A 17750-nucleotide genomic window follows, 5' to 3' on the forward strand; every position below is an offset into this window, starting at 1 on the left:
CACACAAAGGCCCCGTCTCCATGGCAGCAGCGCGGGCCAGAGCGCAGCGCCGAGCGCGGCCCGGGCGCCATCGAGCCTTGGCGGCGGACGTGCAGGTACCGAGCTCGGGGGACTGGGCTGCGGGGGACGTCGCGCAGGGCGCGGGGGGCTTCGCCGTCATCGCCGCTCCGCCCGGGCCTGCCGCGCTTGGGCCCGGGGACCTGCGGCGGCTGCGGCTCCGCGGAGGGCTCCCGGGGCCTGGGCCCCGTCCGTCGGTCCATCCGGCGAGGCCCGAGCAGCTCCCGCCCCACGCCCTTCCCGGTGGGGACTCGGGGACGGGCCCGGCCGGCGGGGCTGCGCGTCCCTCCGGAGCCGCGTCGGATCCCTCTTCCGCGCCCGCCTCTCACTCTTCAGCCGCCGAGCTCCGTGCGCCGAGCGGAGATGGTCCCGCGGTGCAGGCGCTCCGGGCCGGCCCCAGGCTCAGCGGCACAGGAGCCTGGCTCTGCCCGAGCTCCCGGGGGCCGTCCCCGCACCCCTGGGGCCTGCTTGGCGCGGGGGGACCAGGGCGGAGAACACCCGCACCTGGCGAGACCCCACGTCCTGGGCCTCCTCGCGGTTCCCAGGGTGGCGTCTGGGTGGACACCCCGAGACACAGAAAGTCTTAGAAGCGGTGGCGCGGGCCCTGCCTCCCCGCTGCTGACCGTGCCCCTCCGCACCCTGCTCATGCAGGAAGCCCCTGCCCTGCCAGCGCCCCTGGTCGGGCTATTCGGCAGATCTGGGGAGCCCGCCTCACTGTCATCTGGGGGTCTCAGAGCCCGGGAGCCCTGGAGCTTCCTGCCAGGCCCTTGATTTCTCTTCCCGAAGCTCCCTGGGAAAGGAAGAAAGGGGTCTGTCTGCCCACTGTGGGCTGTGGCAGAGTCAGGACAGGGGGTGAGGGTGAGGGTGAGGGTGAGGGTGAGGGTGGGCCCCAAACCCGGCAGGTCTCGGGGGGCCTGGAGGGCTCCCTGGGCCCCACCTTCCCTGGACCGCCCCCCACACTTAATGTCTGACTTCGGCCCTTGCTTGGAGGCTCCGCTCAGCCTGCGAGGCTTTAAAGTTGAGCTTCCTCAGGAGCCCTTTGCGGGTGGGAGAGCGAGGCTGCCAGGAACTGGGGTCTGTCAGCCTGCCCCATGCCCAGATGACCCTGGCACGGAACAGCTGAACAGCTGGTGGGAGGAGCCCTCCCTTTCCTGCGCAGAGGTGAGGGTCCCCCGGAGGGCAGGGCCAGCAGGCATTTTTTTGTGGCGAGTCAGCTTTTTACATGTTGCATAGAAATCCCCGGAGCTGACTGAGGAGCAAGCAGGTGGGCCTGCCACATCTGAGTCCTTTCAAGGTTCCTATGGGGGGCCCACCTCTGTCTGGGGGGTCTGGGAGGCCTGAGGTCTGGCCAGGGGTTCCTTGCCCCAGTAGAGGGAAGTTACTGAGAAAACAAGGGTTTGGAATGTGAGTCCCCTCCCCACCGGCTGCCTGCCAAGAAGGAATTATTTTGGATTATCCAGCCGTGTCCAGTCACCCGAAGCGGGAGGCTGCAGCGTGGGAGAGGGATCCACTTCCGGGCCGTGGGTTGAGGGCCCCAGGAGGAGGACAGGCAAGTCCGGGCAGCTCTGCCACTTTCTACTGCAGCTGCCCAGACTGGGCGGGGAGGAGATGCGTCACCTTTGGGTTGAAGAAGGCCCCAAGGTTGGCCCCAGCAGGCCCTGCTGAGCCTGCAGTGGGCCCAGGCCCCTCTGGGGGAGACCATGGGATGGGAGGAGCTCTGGGCCTCCCCAGGGACCCCCTCGCCCCGAGAAGCCTCAACGGTAGTCTGAAGAGCCTCTGAGGCACCCTCCAGACCCAAGTTCAGGGACACACCCTGTGCCGGTGACCTATGCGTGCCAGGGAGGAACAGGCAGAAGCGAGGCCAGGCTGCTAGGGACGGCACTGGGGTCTTCCTCAGGGGGCCCTCCTGCCCCAACTGACTCCCTGTTAAGCTCCTGACTAATGGATCAGCCTCCCTCCAAGCCCCTCTGACAGCCAGGCCTCGCCTACAACCCCCGGTGGATATGGCGCCTGTGAGCCCATCCCGCAGGTGGGGAGACTGAAGCCCCTTCAGTCTCTGTGAGGGTCTGTGTGAGGAGTCATCTGCGACACTGTGTGCCCAGGGCTGTGGCTGCTGGGCCCTCTGGGTCCATGCTGTGTGTGCACCCGGGGCGTGTGCCCAGCAGCCTGCATGGGGACCACATCGAGGAGGTGGAGCCGGCAGCTGGCCCCAAGTGCAGAAAGCCCAGGGGCTTGGCCCTGGCCCAGGGAAGTGGAGCAGAAGAGATTGGATTGGAAGGTGCTGGGGAGGGCCCATATGGCACAGTCCTCCTCCCAGCCCAGGACGTCGTCCATTCTCACCATGTCCTGCCCCCTGCCTCATGCTGTGTCAGCCACAACTGATGGTCCCCCGGGACATGGGTGTGGGCAGGGGTGCACTGGCTGGGAGAGGCTGTGTCTTCCAGCCCCTCATATTGTGCCTTCTCTAAGCTAGGCAGGCACTTGGATGCCAGGCCTCTGCCACGAGGGCTGCCTTCCCCTGAGCTGGGAGTTCTCACTCTGCTCATGCCTCTGTCCCTCTGGCTGCAGCCTGGCTGCCCTCCTTGGAAGTTGGTGGGGAACCTCTTGTACCCAGAGCCCTCCTTGGATGCGGTTTGAGGATGAGGTGGTGAGCTGCTCAGAACTCACCCAGTGGCCAGCAAGGGGCCCCCCAGCCTTGACCTCCCTTCTGTGAGGTGGATCCAGGTTCTCTGGGGGTGGGGGATTCGGTGGGGTTGGGGCTGGGCAGAGCCCCTCCCTCCCTTAGGGGTAGTGGCTGTTTGTGTTTGGGGTGGGGCTGTGGGTGGGGTGGGACTGGGTCTCTGACTAATTACAGGATGGGGAGTGTGGGTCAGAGCCTACGGCTGGTGGGGGGTGCTCAGGCTCTGGGGCCCCAGGGAGGGCAGCTGCCCTCGCTTCCCTCTTTCTGGGCTACACGAGGTTCCTCCACCTTCTTCCTTTCCGTGGTTTCACATCCCTTGACACAGAGCCTGCTTCTTCTCATACCCCCAGATTGTAAGGACCCCTGCCTCTCTCTGCCCACCAGGGGAGGATCCTGTGCTGTTCTGGGCTCCCCCAGCCACAGGTGTGGCCTCAAGCCAGGCCCTGACACAGTGGCCCTCCTGGCTCAGAAGCCTTCTCTCTGAAGACCAAGTGTGTGAAGGGATTGGCTGGGCCCCTGCCGCCTGGACCTGAACACTGGCACCCCACCCCCCCAGTGGATCCGCCCTGCTCTGTGAAATTCAGGAACCTGTGACAGTGACTGGCCCCAGGCCCAGTGGAGCCAGGGATGGTGGGGCAGGCTGCCCCTGGTGGTGCTACAGGTCTGCCCCACCCCCTGGGGATGTCTGTGTCTGGGGAGGAGCCTGGGGCTGGCCTGGCGGAGGAGCTGGGGGTTCTGTTTCCCACAGTCCTGCCTCTGCAGCCCAGATCCTGGAGCCCTTCACATCCAGAGGCGGGCCCACACCGAGGGCCCACTATGGTTGCTGGCCTTCCCTGGGGGTGGCCCCCGAGGACTGGCCGAGGCCACACCTGAGCTGCCTCATGTCCCAGGCTAGGTGAGGGAGGAGACTGCCCTGGGCTGGGATCAGGGCACCTGGGGGCAGGTCCGGCTCTCTTCCTCAGCCCCCTGAGGTCTCCTGGCTTCTGAAAGCCAATAGTTCCTCATTCCAGTGCCCGCTGAGTCCTGGCCCAGGCCTGGAGCAGGAGAGGGAGGTGCTGCCCCAGTTCTGCCCCCAGCTCTGCCAGCAGCAGCAGCATCAGGGGCAGGGACTGGGCCCTCGGGATAGGACCCCTGGCCCCTCTGGCACAGCTGGTCAGCAGCCTCCCTAGGGGGGCCCTGGGTAGAGTCACAGTGTCCAGCACCAACCTCTGGGCCCGATGCTGCGCCAGCTGGGCCCCACAGCAAGAGTGAGAAAGAGGAAAAGTGCTTGGTGTCCACCTCTGAGAAAGCCTCCTGTGTGAACACGGCCCCCCGAAGGGCCAGGCAAGGGCATCTGCCCCGTGGCTGGGACGGTTCCTGCCCACAAGCCCTGTGCAGGGCTGGGGCTGTCTTCCCAGGTGACCTTCTGCTGTGGTCTGGGACCCCCCGAGCCAGCATGCCACCTGCTCAGAGACAGATTGGACCACCGGTCAGATTGGTGGCTGGGGGCACTGCCCACTCCTTCCAGGCAGCTTTGAGGGCTTCTCAGAGGAGGAACCTGCCTGCCCTGCTGGTCCGAGGCGGGGTGCTGAAGGCTGAGGCAGATTCCAGGGGGCTATGCCTCAGGCCGCATGAGTGCCCGGCGTAGGAGCCTGCTCTGTGATTTTCACTGCACCTGCCTGGGGCCCATGCTCCGTCCTCAGCTGGGGTCTGGCTTTGAACCTAGGTGAGTTCTGGGGCTCTGAGGACAGGCCAGAAGCAGGAGCATGGGGGGTCTCTTCTGGGGGAAGCAAGGGAGGCCTGGGCCTGTGAGACTCAGAGGTGGTAGGGTGGCATGGGGGCCACAGCTTGGCGGGATGGCGGGGGGCTTGGGGGTAATCCAAGTCTTTCAGGGACCTAGCCATGGAGAATGGGGTTTGAGGACCAGCAGGAGGTGAGGACTCTGTGGATCCCAGCCCTGCCAGGTGTGTTTTCAGGGCTGGGGCCTGCTTTGGAGGAGATGGAGGGCACAGAACACTGCTGAGCCCAGGCCCTGTGCCCAGCCCTGCTCCAGCCTCACCGGCTTGACACCAGGGCCTCCCTCCCACCAGCGAGGGGGAGAAGCTATTATAAGTGGAGCCAGCAGTTGACAGGGGCGAGGGGCAGGTGGTGGGAGGGAGGTGCTCCACCATGGCCCCCGCACTCCCTCTCAGCCTCAGAGATTGGCCAGGGGAGCTGAGGGGCTTGGCCTCCCCACTCCCATCTTGGCACCAGGCCTGATCTGGTGACCACCCTGAGGGACCTCAGGAGAAAAGGATGTTAGGGAGGAGGGCGGGAAGGCGGGGCGCCCCAGGCAGGCCACCCAGGCCCAGCAAAGCTCGCCGGTGGGTCCCCCAGTTCCGCATCTAGACCTGGGGCCCAGTGACCCTTGACCAGTCCCTGGGGGGTTCGAAGTCCTCAGCTCCACCATGAACAGAGCAAGCCCCCGCGTGGAGCAAGGGGCTGGACCTGACCTCCAGGGGCACCCACCTCCCCACACAGCGCCGGCCACGGGCCTCACCTCCCACTCACTGTCCTGCCCCCACTCTGAGATGGGCATTTCCTCATTGGGAAATCCCGGTCCTTCTGGCCTCCCAAAGCCCTGAGTGTTTGCCCCTGTGGGGCCCAGCCCACATCCTGGGGCGGCTCACCCTTGGCCTGGACCCAGATCCTGCCCAGCACCCTGTGCCTCACCAGCCCCCAATTCATCCTGGGCAGACATAGCCCCTTTCCTCTTTTGAGACGGCCCTACCTCTGCCCTCCCTTCCCCCATGCCACCCCCAAGTCATCCTGGGCAGATGCAGCCCCTCTCCCCTGCTGAGACAGCCCTGCCCCTGCCCCCTTCCCCATGCCACACACGGCCCCTCCCTCGGGGCTCCAGGCATGCCAGGCTCTGAGAACCCCACTGCCAAGATCCCAGCCACCCACTGCCCCTCTCAACCCAAGTGCCCCAGCCTGAGGCATCTCTCCCAGGCTCTTTGTACTGGGGATGAGTTCTGGGTGTTGGGGTAAGACCCTGTTGGCAGAGCTCTTCCGGCAGCACCCAGCCGTGTGTGTCTGCACATGTGTGGTCATGTGTGCAAGTGGTGTCTGGCACACAGGCTTGGCGCGGCGCCCCAAGCTAATTGTGGGGTTCAGCAGTGATGGGAGAGGCGGGGCTGGGGTGACCGCTGAGGCTCTGACAGGCTGACGGGGAGATTACAGGCCTTGGTTACTGCTCACTGGCTGGGGCCTCACCCATCCACCCCCCACACCCACCCCAGGGGTGAGAAGGGGGCTGTGGGCGGGGGCTGGTCCTGAGCCAGCTGCATCCAGGCAGGACCTGGTCTCTGAGCAGCTGGGTGCTGTGGGGTTGAACTGGAAAGGGGGAGATGCGTGGGGGCCACTCAGAGGAGAGCCTGCCGGTGGGGCTGGGCGCCGGTGGGCCGGGAGGCCTCCTTTCAGGAGAGACTCCAAGTGACTGAGCCCCAGAATCCCATGAGAGTCCCTCCGTGGCCGCCAGCTGTCTGACCACACGTCCTGTCCTGATGAGCTGGTGGTTCCTGCGGTGGCCACCAGTTTCATGTGTGTGCCCCGAGCGCCTGGCAGTGCCCGCCCCTCCCGCAGGAGGTCCTCAGGAAGCACAGGGACACCGGTGGGTGCCTTGCGCTGCCCAGATTTCTGACCCGAAGGACCGCTGTGTATCAAGAGGGGGCTGCAGCCGTGCCCAGGCTGGACAGGATGGGGGCTGGGACCCCAAAAGGGATGGCTGAGGAGAGTGGTTCTGCAGGCCTGGCGCATGTGGGGACAGGGCACCATAGCCAACTGGATCCCACCTTCTGTCAGGGCTGGCGAGGACCATCCTCCAGATGCGCCAGTGGGCGGTGGCCAGAGAGGAGGCTGAGGAGGGCCTCGAAGCTGCGTGTGGGATGGGAGGGCAGCCTGTGGCCCTGGTCTAGGGAACCCACCATATACAGGGGCTGCACTTGGTACCGAGGCGGGGAGGGGGCTGGGGCGGGTGAGGCAGGCAGGGGGCTGGGGCGGGCCCCTTGGGCATGGCCAGGTGAGCTCAGGGGGTGCCTGAGGGCCAGGGCTAGATACAGAGGCCCTGGGTACCAGGTGGCCTGGGTGCATCAGGAGGTGTGGACCAGTGGGGCCTGTGACCAACCCGGCTGGAGCAGGTGACAGGAGGAGCTGGGGCTTCTTGAGGCACCCCCAGGATCCTGGGCTGGTGACCCTGTCGCTGCCACCAGCCAGGGTGACTTTTCCTGCTGGGACCCAGAGCCCAGACTGCAGAGGAGGCTGGCCCAAAGAAGGAGCCCTGCCCTGGAACCAGGCTGGCGGGGAAGAGGTGCGACGGCCTCCACCTGGGAGGGGTCCTCGGCCGAGAGTCCAGCGGGGAAGGCTGTAGACGCTGACGCGAGGCTCAGGCCGCGACGTCAGTGTGTCCCTGGAGCCCCGCCCCGCCCCACCCCAGCTCCTAGGTCGGGTTGTGCCGGGAGCGCTCGGCCTTTGCCCCGGGTGAGTCTGGCCTTGACCCTGGGTCCAGAGTCCTGCGGGAGGCTGTTCTGGGCAGGGTCATGCATGACTGGCAGCTGGGCCGGGAGGGGCCGAGCCCTGAGACCGACCGGGGCACGGGCGGAGCCACCATCGGCGGGGCGGAGCCGCTCCCCGCGCCCCTTCCCCGGCCCGGAGGACCTAGGTAATGGCCGTTCGCGCGCTCCGGTGTGCCTGACACCAGGTGAGCGCCCCGCGGGGACGATGTCTCCTGTCGCCGCCGCCGTCATTGTTACTCGGGTCAGGCTCCCACCCGCCCCCTGGGTTCCCGGCCTGGTGAGGTTTGTCCCAGAGGCGGCCACGTGCTCCCTCCAGGTGCGCGGGGTCGAGGGGCGGACGGGGCGCTGGAGTCCCCGGGAGGTGGCTGCGGAGCTCGGGCTTGCGGGGGGCAGTGGGCGGCGCCGAGGAGGCCCGGGCCTAGTCCCCGCGCTTCCTGGCCCCGGGCGCGCTTTGCCCCTGGCTCCCAGGCAGCCGTTCTGCGCCCTCCGGGGAGCCTGGCGGCGCCGGCGCCCGGGGGAGGGGCTGTGCCACCTGGGTCTGTCCGGGAGGAACAGGCCGGGGTGCCAGCCTTTGGCTCTGGCCGGGTACCGGGCTCGCAGACCCACCCGGAGGCACCCCTCCCCGCCCCTCTGGCTCCGGGGGGCCGCCCCCGCCTCCTGGGCTGAACTCTGGCCCGGGTCACCGGCGGGTGAGGCTGGGTGGCGGCGCCGGGCTCGCCCTCGCCGGGTCTCCCGCGCGCTCTCGGACCAGTCCCTCCGCGCGTCTACCCACGGGCGTGGTGCTGCGGGGAGGGGCGGCCGGGGTCCTTGCCGACCCCCCAGGCCCCCGCCCCGCGGCGCCCCCCTCGAGCTTGTTTTGAAAACAGCGGAGGCTGGGATTCGCCGGCGCTCCTGTTTTGTTTCCTCTGATTTGTTTAGCGCTCTGGGCTAATTGGAGATTTGCGTGTGTCGCTAGCCTTGGCCCGGCCCTCTGGCTGCTGGCTGCGGGGGCTCCCTGGCTTCTCTGACGCCTGTCTCCCCGTTCGGGGACAGCCGCTGTCAGATGCGTCTTGGCCTTGGGGCCGCCAATTGCCCACTTTGTGGAGGCTGCTTCCCCCGCCCCCGCACCGGGGTCCCCCAGTGCAGGGCCTGTGCCCCCCAGTGCAGGGCCTGTGCCCACCCCAGTCCTTTGAGCCCTGGAGGGCCGCACAGCCTTAGCACCCCTGCGTGCTCATGTCACCCCTCCCGTCCTCCCAGGCCTAGGCCTGAGCTGTCCTAGTTCTCCATGGCTGCTGATGCCTGGGTCCCCATCTTGGCCCCGGTCTGGCCGGTGCCCATGCACCTCCTCTGCCCCCTCCTCTGGCCCCTGCCCTCTCTGGTTCCCCTGCCAGAGCCCACAGCCTGGCCTGGCCAAGAGCAGCCCCCAAGCTGGGCCCCTCCTCCCACTGGGCCTGACTGCTTTGTGCTGGTTTGATTTTAGCATTCAGAATGGCTTAGTCTGGCTGGGTGTGGTGGCTCACACCTGTAATTCCAGCACTTTGGGAGGCCGAGGCGGGCGGATTGCCTGAGCTCAGGAGTTGGAGACCAGTCTGGGCAACACCGTGAAACCCCATGTCTACTAAAATACAAAAAATTAGCCAGGTGTAGTGGCGTGCACCTGTAGTCCCAGCTACTCGGGAGGCTGAGGCAGGATAATTGCTTGAACCCGGGAGGCGTGGGTTGCAGTGGGCCAAGGTCGTGCCCCTGCACTCCAGCCTGGGTGACAAGAGTGAGACTCTGTCTCAAAAAAAAGAAAAGAAAAGAATGGCTCAGTCTGTTTGCTTGAAAATACTGAAAGGCAGAGAACCCCCAATTTTAGCCCCCCCGCCGAACCGTCTCCCAGTGCAGCCAAGACTTGGGGCGGTCTCAGAACCAAGGCTGGCAGGAGTTGGGGACCTGGAAGCCCCACTCTTGGCTTCATCTGGAGTAGGGCTCTGTCCTTCCCCCTTAGATGCCTCTTGTTTACGTTTACCTGGTGGGAGGGGTGGGAGACAGACTCAGCCTGTACAAGGGGCCTGGGGCTGCTGGTCAGAAAAAAAAAGGGGACCCGAGGAGGGGGCCACAGGCACCCAGCCAGCAAGCAGCTCCTGCTCCCTCCCAGACTGTCTAGGGCAGAGGGGGGAGGCCCAGCATCCCTGGGCTGCCCTTGGCCCCCATCGGAGTTCTGATTGGGTGAGGAGACCCTTCTGCTCTGTTGGCCTGGGGGTGACCTAAGGGGGCAGGTGTACTTTCTAGCTCCCGCCCCTGCATGTCGCCACCCCTTCCTGGCTCACTGAGCTTGGACCGGCAGGTGCCCAGTGGCCAGATCCAGTGTTTAGACTTGTTGGGGCGGGGGGTGGGGGTGTGTGGCCAGGCCCTGTGGGTGAAGACCACACACCACAGAGCAAGGCCGGTCCCTCAGGGGCTGGGTTGGAGAGGCTGTCTCGGGGTCTAAAGGATGGGCAGGGGCTTTCTGGGGAGCACAGTGAACACAGACTTGGGAATGTCGTGAGGCAGCATTCCCTGGGTGCTTTCTCTGAGTGGGCACAGCTGTAAAGATTTCCACACCCACTCAACCTCAAGGCAGCCCTCTGAGGTGGGTGCCATAATGACCCCCAGACTACTTATGGGGAAACTGAGGCACAGAGCAGCTTTCTGAATGGCCCATGTGAGCCAGCCAGAACGTGACAGAGCTGGGGTGTGAACTCACTGGTCTGGCTCTGGAGTTCAGGCCTTGAGGTCCCTGCGTGCAATAGCCTCGGGTGTGACCACAGCCACCTAAGGAAGAAACTCCTTTTTGTGGGATAGCTATGCAGAAATCCTGTGAGGGGGAGATGGAGCCTGGCTCAGTGTTGAGGGCAAGATGGATGGAGGTGGGAGAAGCCAGAGGCCGGGCAGAGGAGGCTTGGGCCAGGAAGGGCCCCAGGCTGAGGGTGGAGGGATCCTGGTTGTATTCTCTGGGAGGGGTAATCCATGGCCTTCCTCCACTGTGAGGGCCAGGGAGGAGGACAGCAGGAAGCCCCCTCCAGGAGACTGAAGTATGGGCCCTGCCTCTGGCTTCCTGAGTGGATTGATCTCTCAGAGGAGGTTGTTCTGGGGGTGTGGGGTGGGCAGGGAGGAGGCCAGCCTCCCCTGACCTTGGCTGATCCCCCCAACCCCAGGGCCTGGGCTGGTGGAGGCTGGGGCCTGGGGGTGTGCTGCAGGGAGAAGTCTGGGGGCTGCAGGAGGCTGAGGGAGTGGGCACAGGGGCACACAGGCTGGCATGGCGTCCCTTCAAGGTGGCAGGTCTGGGGGCACCATGCCACCACCATGGCTGCCACCTCCATCAGGAGCTTCAGTCTCCACTCCAGTCCCAGCGGGTCCCGGCTTTCTTGGGAGGCCTGGTGCTGCCCTATGCTTTGGCTTCTGAGTTTGCCAGAGGAGTTTGCCCTTTTCACAAAGGCGCTGTTGAGTCTCAGGTCGAAAGGACGCTCTCTGCCTATCAAACCTCATCCTCCCCCAGCCCTTTGGCTGGGTTAACCCTTACCTGTGCAGCACGGTAGCACAATCCATGCACAGCTGTGGCGCTCACCTCCCTTCCCGCCTCCCCGCTGCTGGTGTCACTGCGTGTCCAACCCTGGGTCCTGCTGCACAGGGCACATGAGGATCCTAGTGGGGCGGGAGGAGAGCGGGGCCTGGCCGTGCCGGAGGACGCGCTTTGCTGGCACCCAACCTAGCCAGGCTGGAGTGGACTCGGGCCTGAGCAGGATTCAGTAGCTGAACCTTGGCTGTGGCGGTGGCTGTTGAGGGCCTGGAGAGTCACGTCCTGAGGCAGAGTGGAGCCTACTTTCTTTTTTTTCTTTCTTTCCTTTTCCTTTTTTTTTTTTTTTTTTTTTTTGAGACAGAGTCTTGCTCTTTCCCCAGGCTGGAGTGCGGTGACACCATCTCGGCTCACTGCAGCCTCAGGTGATCCGCCCGCCTCAGCCTCCCAAAGTGCTGGGATTACAGGTGTGAGCCACCGTGCCTGGCTCAGGTTTTTTTAGACAAGCAATATGTAAATATAGTCTTAAACTTGTGTTCTGCTTTAATCTTAGAGTCAGGGTCTCGCTCTGTTGCCCAGGCTGGAGTACAGTGGCACAATCACAGTTCACTGGAGCCTAAACCTCCTGGGCTCAAGCTATGCTGCCTCAGCCTCCTCAGTACCTGGGACTTCAGGCTGCACCACCACACCCGGCCAGTTCATGGTGTAGTCCAAGTTCCTTGAACTGTTTTGTTGTGGGGGGTGTGTGTGTGTGTGTGTGTGTGTGTGTGTTATTTTAAGACAGTATCACTCCAGCCTGGACTGGAGTGCAGTGGCCTCCTCCTTGCTCCCAAAGTTCACCACTATTTTCTTTTCTTTTTTTGAGACGGAGTCTCGCTCTGCTGCCCAGGCTGGAGTGCAGTGGCATGATCTCTGCTCACTGCAACCTCTGCCTCCCTGGTTCAAGCAATTCTTCTGCCTCAGCCTCCCGAGTAGCTGAGATTACAGGCGCGCGCCACCACACCTGGCTAATTTTTGTATTTTTAGTAGAGATGGGATTTCACCATGTTGGTCAGGCTGGTCTTGAACTCCTGACCTCATGATCTGCCCGCGTCAGCCTCCCAAAGTGCTGGGATTATAGGCGTGAGCTACCGCAGCCGGCCACTATTTTGAATTTGGATTGAGGGCTTCTGGAGCCTCTCAGAGATGGATGGGGCCAAACCCTGCACTCAGACTTCCCTATCAGAGTCAGCACAGACACACGTGCATCTACCATGTAGTCTTCCACAGTATCCTCTGGTGGGATGCTGGGTGGCTGCCACATTTTCGCTAAAGCCAACCATGCCGAGAAGCACCCTGGGTCTGTGCCTCCCTGTGGGTATAGTGGGTGTTTATCCAGAACTAGAAGATACAATAGCAAAGGAAAATACAATAGCAAGCATTGCTGAATGCTACAGTGTAACACTCTGAGATTTTTTGTGAATGAATTCATTTAGTCCTTATAAACCCCCTGAGACTTTTTGTGAATGAATTCATTTAGTCCTTATAAACCCCTGGGGGTAGCTTACTATTCTCTCTCCATTCCACAGATGGGGAATGAGGCACAGAGAAGTTAAGTAACTTGCCCAAGGTCACACAGCTAGTAAGTGAAATTTCGGGGTCATGGGTGTGTGTATTTTTCAGAAAGCAACTTTTTTTTTTTTTTTTTGAGACGGAGTCTGACTTTGTCACCCAGGCTGGAGTGCAGTGGTGCGATCTCCGCTTACTGCAGGCTCCACCCCCCCGGGTTCACGCCATTCTCCTGACTCAGCCTCCTGAGTAACTGGGACTACAGGCGCCCGCCACCACACCTGGCTAATTTTTTTGTATTTTTAGTAGGGATGGGGTTTCACTGTGTTCGCCAGGATGGTCTCCATCTCTTGACCTCGTGATCCGCCCGCCTCGGCCTCCTAAAGTGCTAGGATTACAGGTGTGAGCCACTGCGCCAGACCTCAGAAAGCAACTTTTATTTTAAGCAAAGTAATAGCCATACCTAGTTTAAACAGGCAGAAAGCCTCTGACAGAGGGGAGTGCCAGGAGCCCTGGAGGTGTCTGAGGAAGGGGCTGTGCAGGAGCCAGAGAAGGCAAAGGCCAGATGGGGTCCTGTGGGCTGTTTCTTCCCCCAGCCCCCGCCAGCATGGGACAGAGGTGGGAGCTCCACAGCTGGCGGGGCTTCTCTTGTGACCGGCATCTCTCCTTTGCCTCCTAGAGAATCTCGATGCTGGCCTGGAGCAGAAACTGAGCTGGATCACTGGAGCCTCGGTGAGGGGGCTGCACCCCATCTGGGAAAGGCAGTGGGTGGCTGGGGCCATGTGGACAGGGAGGCTGGAGGTATCTAGAATTGCTATGTGGTGTCTGCAAGCCTCTGTCCAGCCAGGTTTCAACCATACGTGTCACTCTGCTGCTCCTCCCATGGCCTGGCCTGGATGGAAGTAGGGAGCTTCCCTGCCCACAGCACGCTGTGAGGCCTCCCTGGTTCTCTGAGGCCAACCTTTCGCTCAGGTGGAGTGGTCTGCAGTGAGACTGGGGCACCGGGTTCTGGGACATTAGGGCTGGGAATTTGGGCGTTGGAGATGTGGTGATGGGGGTGCCCATGCAGACGCTTGGTGGGCCAGCAGCAGCCTGAGTCGGTGTGGCCTCCTTAAAGTGCCCCTCCAAGCTTCAGCCAGGAGGAAGGCACCAGAGGGCCTGAGGAAATCCCCGCCAGCCCCGTAAGTGGGGGTCCCAGGAGGGCTTCAAAACAGGAAGTGCCTGCCGCCAGCCCTCCCTCCTGTTCCAGGAACACAGGCAGCAGGAAGCGGAGCTGGCTGTGCCGGGCGCCTCCTGCACTGCCTGAGCTTTGCTGCTGGTCCGGTGGGTTGCCCTTTGCTCCTGGGCCTGGGCAGGCAGGTCACCTGAGGCCTTGTTTGTCCAGGAACGAGAAGGCAGCTGCTACCTGTAGGGTGTCACCCCAGCCGCACCTGCCACCCTGGAAGGCCTGGGCCGGCGGGGCCCTGGGAGCACGGGCCGAGTCAGGCTTTCCCTGGTGGCACACAGTGGTGTTTATTGAGCACTTATGGTGTGCCAGCCCCTGGCAGGGACAGGAGAGCCTTCCTCCAGCACCGGGGCCCCTACAGCCCTGGTGGGTGGGTGAGTCGCTTGCCTGGGTGGAAGTTGATGGGGACGGGTGAGGGGTGGCCGGTGGGGGCCCAGAGCCATTGCTTTTCCTGGGGCTGGGGGCGCTGCAGGGTTCTCCAGGCTGCCCCACCGCAGTCCAGGTCAGATCCAAGGGGACCGTGGGCCCCGCCCCACGCCGCCCCGCACTCCCTTCCCGGCTGCATTCCATTCATTCCCGGGAGCTGCACAGGGCCGGGTGAGCCAGGCCGGCAGGGGAGGGCAGCAGGCCTGGGCGCAGGGCCGAGGGGCCTGGTCGTTGCCTGCCCCCGCTGGCGCCACTGGGTGCACTTAGAAGGCGGGGGCCTGCGGGACCTGCCCCCGGATGGCCGTGGGTGGGAAAGGGGCGCGGCAGGGGTTGGGGGGCCTTCGGGCAGGCGCTGCTCCTCCCTGGTAGGGCCATGGGCTGGAGCTGTTGCCTACGGGCCTCTCCTGGAGGCCTGGGACTTCTGTACCCTCCTCTCCTCTCCGGACAGGCCACTGAGCCACAGCGGGGGAACCTGGCTGAGCTGGGCATAGAACCCCCTCCCCCAAGATCACGCCCAGAGGTTCCCGTGGGCTTGTAGAATCTTCCTGTTTCTCACTAAAGCCGGCATCTTCTGGCTGATCACCCCTATCGGGGTGAAGCCTGGGGTCCCCTGGCCCTGCCCAGCCTCTCTGCCACCAAGTGGCCAGGAACTCCCTAGCCTGTGGGTGGTCACCTCTCCCAGTAGCTGCTGCGCTCGTGGGCACCTGAGGGCTCCAGGGGTTGGGCAGGGGGCTTCAGGAGCTGGGCAGCAGCTGAGCACTGAATCCCCAGTGCAGGGAGGGGGTTCTGTGCCGCGCAGGAGCTGCCTGTCTGATGGGCGCGTCCCCACGGAGCAGGAAGGCCAGTGCAGCCCTGTCTCACTCAGCCCTGTCTCACTCATGCCGGCCCTGGGATGGTTCAGATGTTGTCGGTTGGTTGCATCTTGGTCGCACGTCAAGAGATTTCAGGAAGCGTGAGGGCAGTCAGAACCGGGTGCCACGGGCAGGGGGAGGGCGGCTGTGCCAGTAGATGCAGCTTCACCCAAAGCTGAGGCTCGGGAGAAACACCTCCCCTGGCTACAGAGCAACAGAGTGGGCTTCCTTGCCCTCCTGGGAGGACAGAGGCCACAGGGGCCGGGGGGCTGTCAAAGGGTGGAGAAACACAGTGGTCAGAGGTCAAGCTGCTCCCACTGCAGGTCAGAATCCCAGCCCCACCCATGCCCACGGTGTGGCCTTGGGCAAATTCCACTCCGTGCCTCAGTTTCTTCACCTGAGAAATGGGTCACAAGGCTGTCATGGCTCAGCCTGGCCGTCAGAGACACAGGGCTGTGGAAACATTTGCATTTTGTGACTTGTTCTTTCCACACTTAAAACTTTTTTTTTTTTTTTGAGACAGAGTTCCGCTCTGTCACCCAGGCTGGAGTGCAGTGGCGCAATCTCGGCTCACTGCAACCTCCACCTCCCGGCTTCAAGCGATTCTCTGCCTCAGCCTCCACAGTAGCTGAGACTACAGGCGGGTGCCAGCATGCTCGGCTAATTTTTTGTGTTTTTAGTAGAGATGGGGTTTCACCACGTTGGCCAGGCTGGTCTCAATCTCCTGACCTCGTGATCCGCCTGCCTCGGCCTCCCAAAGTGCTGGGATTACAGGCATTACAGGCGTGAGCCACCAGGCCCAGCAGAACTTTCAAATAGGTGGTGAGAAAGAGGATTGCGTTTTGAAGGGATGAGACGTATGCAGGGAGGTGACACTTGCGATGGCCTGAGAGGGTGTGGCAGTCCCTCTGGAGGCACGGGGTGGGCCTGCACAGGGAGGTGGGGGAGGCCAGGGCCTGCATCCCTCGTGACCCTTTGCCATCAGGTCTGGACCCCCTTGGCACCTGCCATGGCAGGGCTGCCCTGTATACCTGGGAGCCCCCAGTATTGGTGCACTCAGGGAAGATGACGGTGGGCCCAGGAGTGGGGGTGGTTGGGAGCATGAGGAGGGGGCACTGGTGGGGAGGCTGATGCAGGGATCACTGGCCAGGATGGAGCAGGGTCCCTAGCGTGAGAGGGACGGACCACCCTGAGGAAGAGCTCAGAGGCAGAAGGGTCCTGTCTGCCGCTTGTGTCTGAGCCCCTAAGATGCACCTGAGTTTGGTAGGGAAGGAAGGAGGGAGGACCACGCATGTCCTGGGTGGCCTTGGATCATCCTGTTGGGAGACCCTTAACTCAGCCTGGTCCTCAGCAGCTCACCTGTCACATCACACATTCCCCTCATCCACCCGGACCCGGGCCGGACCCAGGCACAGACACCACACCGAAACGTGCTCAGTTACACACACACATATGGACACAGCCTGTCCAGCCCGCAGACGTGGGGGCCTCCCCTTCTGAGACCTGGTGGATTTGGAGCTGCTCACGGCTTCCCAGGTCCCCTTCTTGCCTCCCCTGTGTCCACATCAGAGGCTCTGCCCTGGGGGCGGCATGGGCCAAGTGTGAGGAGTGGTGGGTGATCGCTTGGTGATTGCTGGCTTCCACTGTTGCACCAGGGCAGGGGGCCTGGAGGCGGTCAGGGACCCTGGGGCTCTGGTGGGCAGTCAGGCTGCCTGGGGCTCTGGTGGGCAGTTGTAAACAGCATGTGCACTTGCTGGGGTATGCACAGTACACCCCTTGCCCTCACCCGAGCCTCCAGTTTCCCGTGTCCTTCACCCCTCGCTCTCACCCGAGCCTCCGGTTTCCCGTTTCCTTCACCCCTCGCTCTCACCCGAGCCTCCAGTTTCCCGTGTACTTTGCCTCCGCCCCATGTGTGAGCAGCCTGTTCTAACGTCCAGGGGTCTGTCTGTCAGCCTGAGCCTGTGCGCTGGGGCCAGTGCCTCCCGACCACCTGGAGCTCCTTGGGGTCACAGGTCAGGGGGCATGTGTGTGAGCACCTGAGAGCCTTTCTGGGGGCGTCGACTCCTTGCCTCGGGAATAGGCCTGCTGGTGTTGTGAGCACCTCTGGGAGGGATCCTGGAGCGGGCAGTGGCAGTGCCTTGGCCCCAGTGGTTGGTCAAGGTGGCCTTGAGGAGGGCTGGGAGGTGGTCTCCAGCAAGATCTTGAGGATGGCGGGGGTGTGAAGCAGGAAGGGGCGGAGCTCCAGGTTCCTCAGTTCGTGGAGTGGCACAATCCTCTCTGTCCCATGTTCTGACGTTTGGGGCAGGGACCGAAGAGGGATTTGATGGGGGGTCCTCTGGGCTGGGGCTCCCCTGACCCTTCACTCTTCCCACAGGGTGCCGGGGGCAATGGCACTGCGGCTCTGGGCCCTGACCCTGCTGGGCCTGCTGGGCGCGGCTGCCAGCCTAAGGTCCCGCAAGCTGGACTTCTTCCGCAGCGAGAGAGAGCTGAACCACCTGGCTGTGGACGAGGCCTCAGGCGTGGTGTACCTGGGGGCGGTGAATGCCCTCTACCAGCTGGATGCCAAGCTGCAGCTGGAGCAGCAGGTGGCCACGGGCCCGGCCCTGGACAACAAGAAGTGCACGCCGCCCATCGAGGCCAGCCAGTGCCATGAGGCTGAGATGACCGACAATGTCAACCAGCTACTGCTGCTCGACCCTCCCAGGAAGCGCCTGGTCGCCCTGGTGGAGTGCGGGACCTCTTCAAGGGCTCCTGCGCCCTGCCGTGCCTGAGCAACATCTCCATCCGCCTGTTCCTACGAGGATGCGCCACCGCGCACAAGTCCTGTCGTGGCAAGCAATGACGAGGCGTGGCACGTGGGGCCGGTGAGCTCACGGGTCCCGGCGACCCCCCCTCCAGTGCTGTTTGTGGGCAA

General features: G+C 63.5%; 1 protein-coding gene across 2 annotated transcripts; it reads left to right on the forward strand.

Annotated features, from left to right (window-relative positions):
- LOC108539421 (plexin-B2-like) lies at positions 1-17666 on the forward strand. Of its 2 annotated transcripts, none has more exons than XM_017888112.1 (3): positions 1-95; positions 13014-13066; positions 17211-17666. In XM_017888112.1, exon 3 carries the CDS (start codon positions 17224-17226, stop codon positions 17605-17607), a length of 384 nt encoding a protein of 127 aa, XP_017743601.1. In that variant the 5' UTR covers positions 1-95; positions 13014-13066; positions 17211-17223; the 3' UTR covers positions 17608-17666. The 2 variants fall into 2 exon arrangements, with proteins under 2 accessions (XP_017743601.1, XP_017743599.1); XM_017888110.1 differs by lacking the exon at positions 1-95 and adding an exon at positions 7241-7454 and having other exon boundaries at positions 17211-17546.
- Positions 17667-17750: the final 84 nt, after the last annotated feature.

The sequence above is a fragment of the Rhinopithecus bieti genome, unplaced genomic scaffold (assembly GCF_001698545.2).
Source record: "Rhinopithecus bieti isolate Rb0 unplaced genomic scaffold, ASM169854v2 scaffold_17174, whole genome shotgun sequence".
NCBI classification, from domain to species: Eukaryota; Metazoa; Chordata; class Mammalia; order Primates; family Cercopithecidae; genus Rhinopithecus; species Rhinopithecus bieti.

Bases quoted from the DNA above. Each gene is read 5' to 3' on its own strand.
- LOC108539421 (XM_017888110.1), top strand. From the start codon at position 7,298: ATGACTGGCAGCTGGGCCGGGAGGGGCCGAGCCCTGAGACCGACCGGG. The intron at 7,455-13,013 runs GTGAGCGCCCCG...TTTGCCTCCTAG, and splicing joins TCCGGTGTGCCTGACACCAG to AGAATCTCGATGCTGGCCTG. The intron at 13,067-17,210 runs GTGAGGGGGCTG...CTCTTCCCACAG, and splicing joins GCTGGATCACTGGAGCCTCG to GGTGCCGGGGGCAATGGCAC.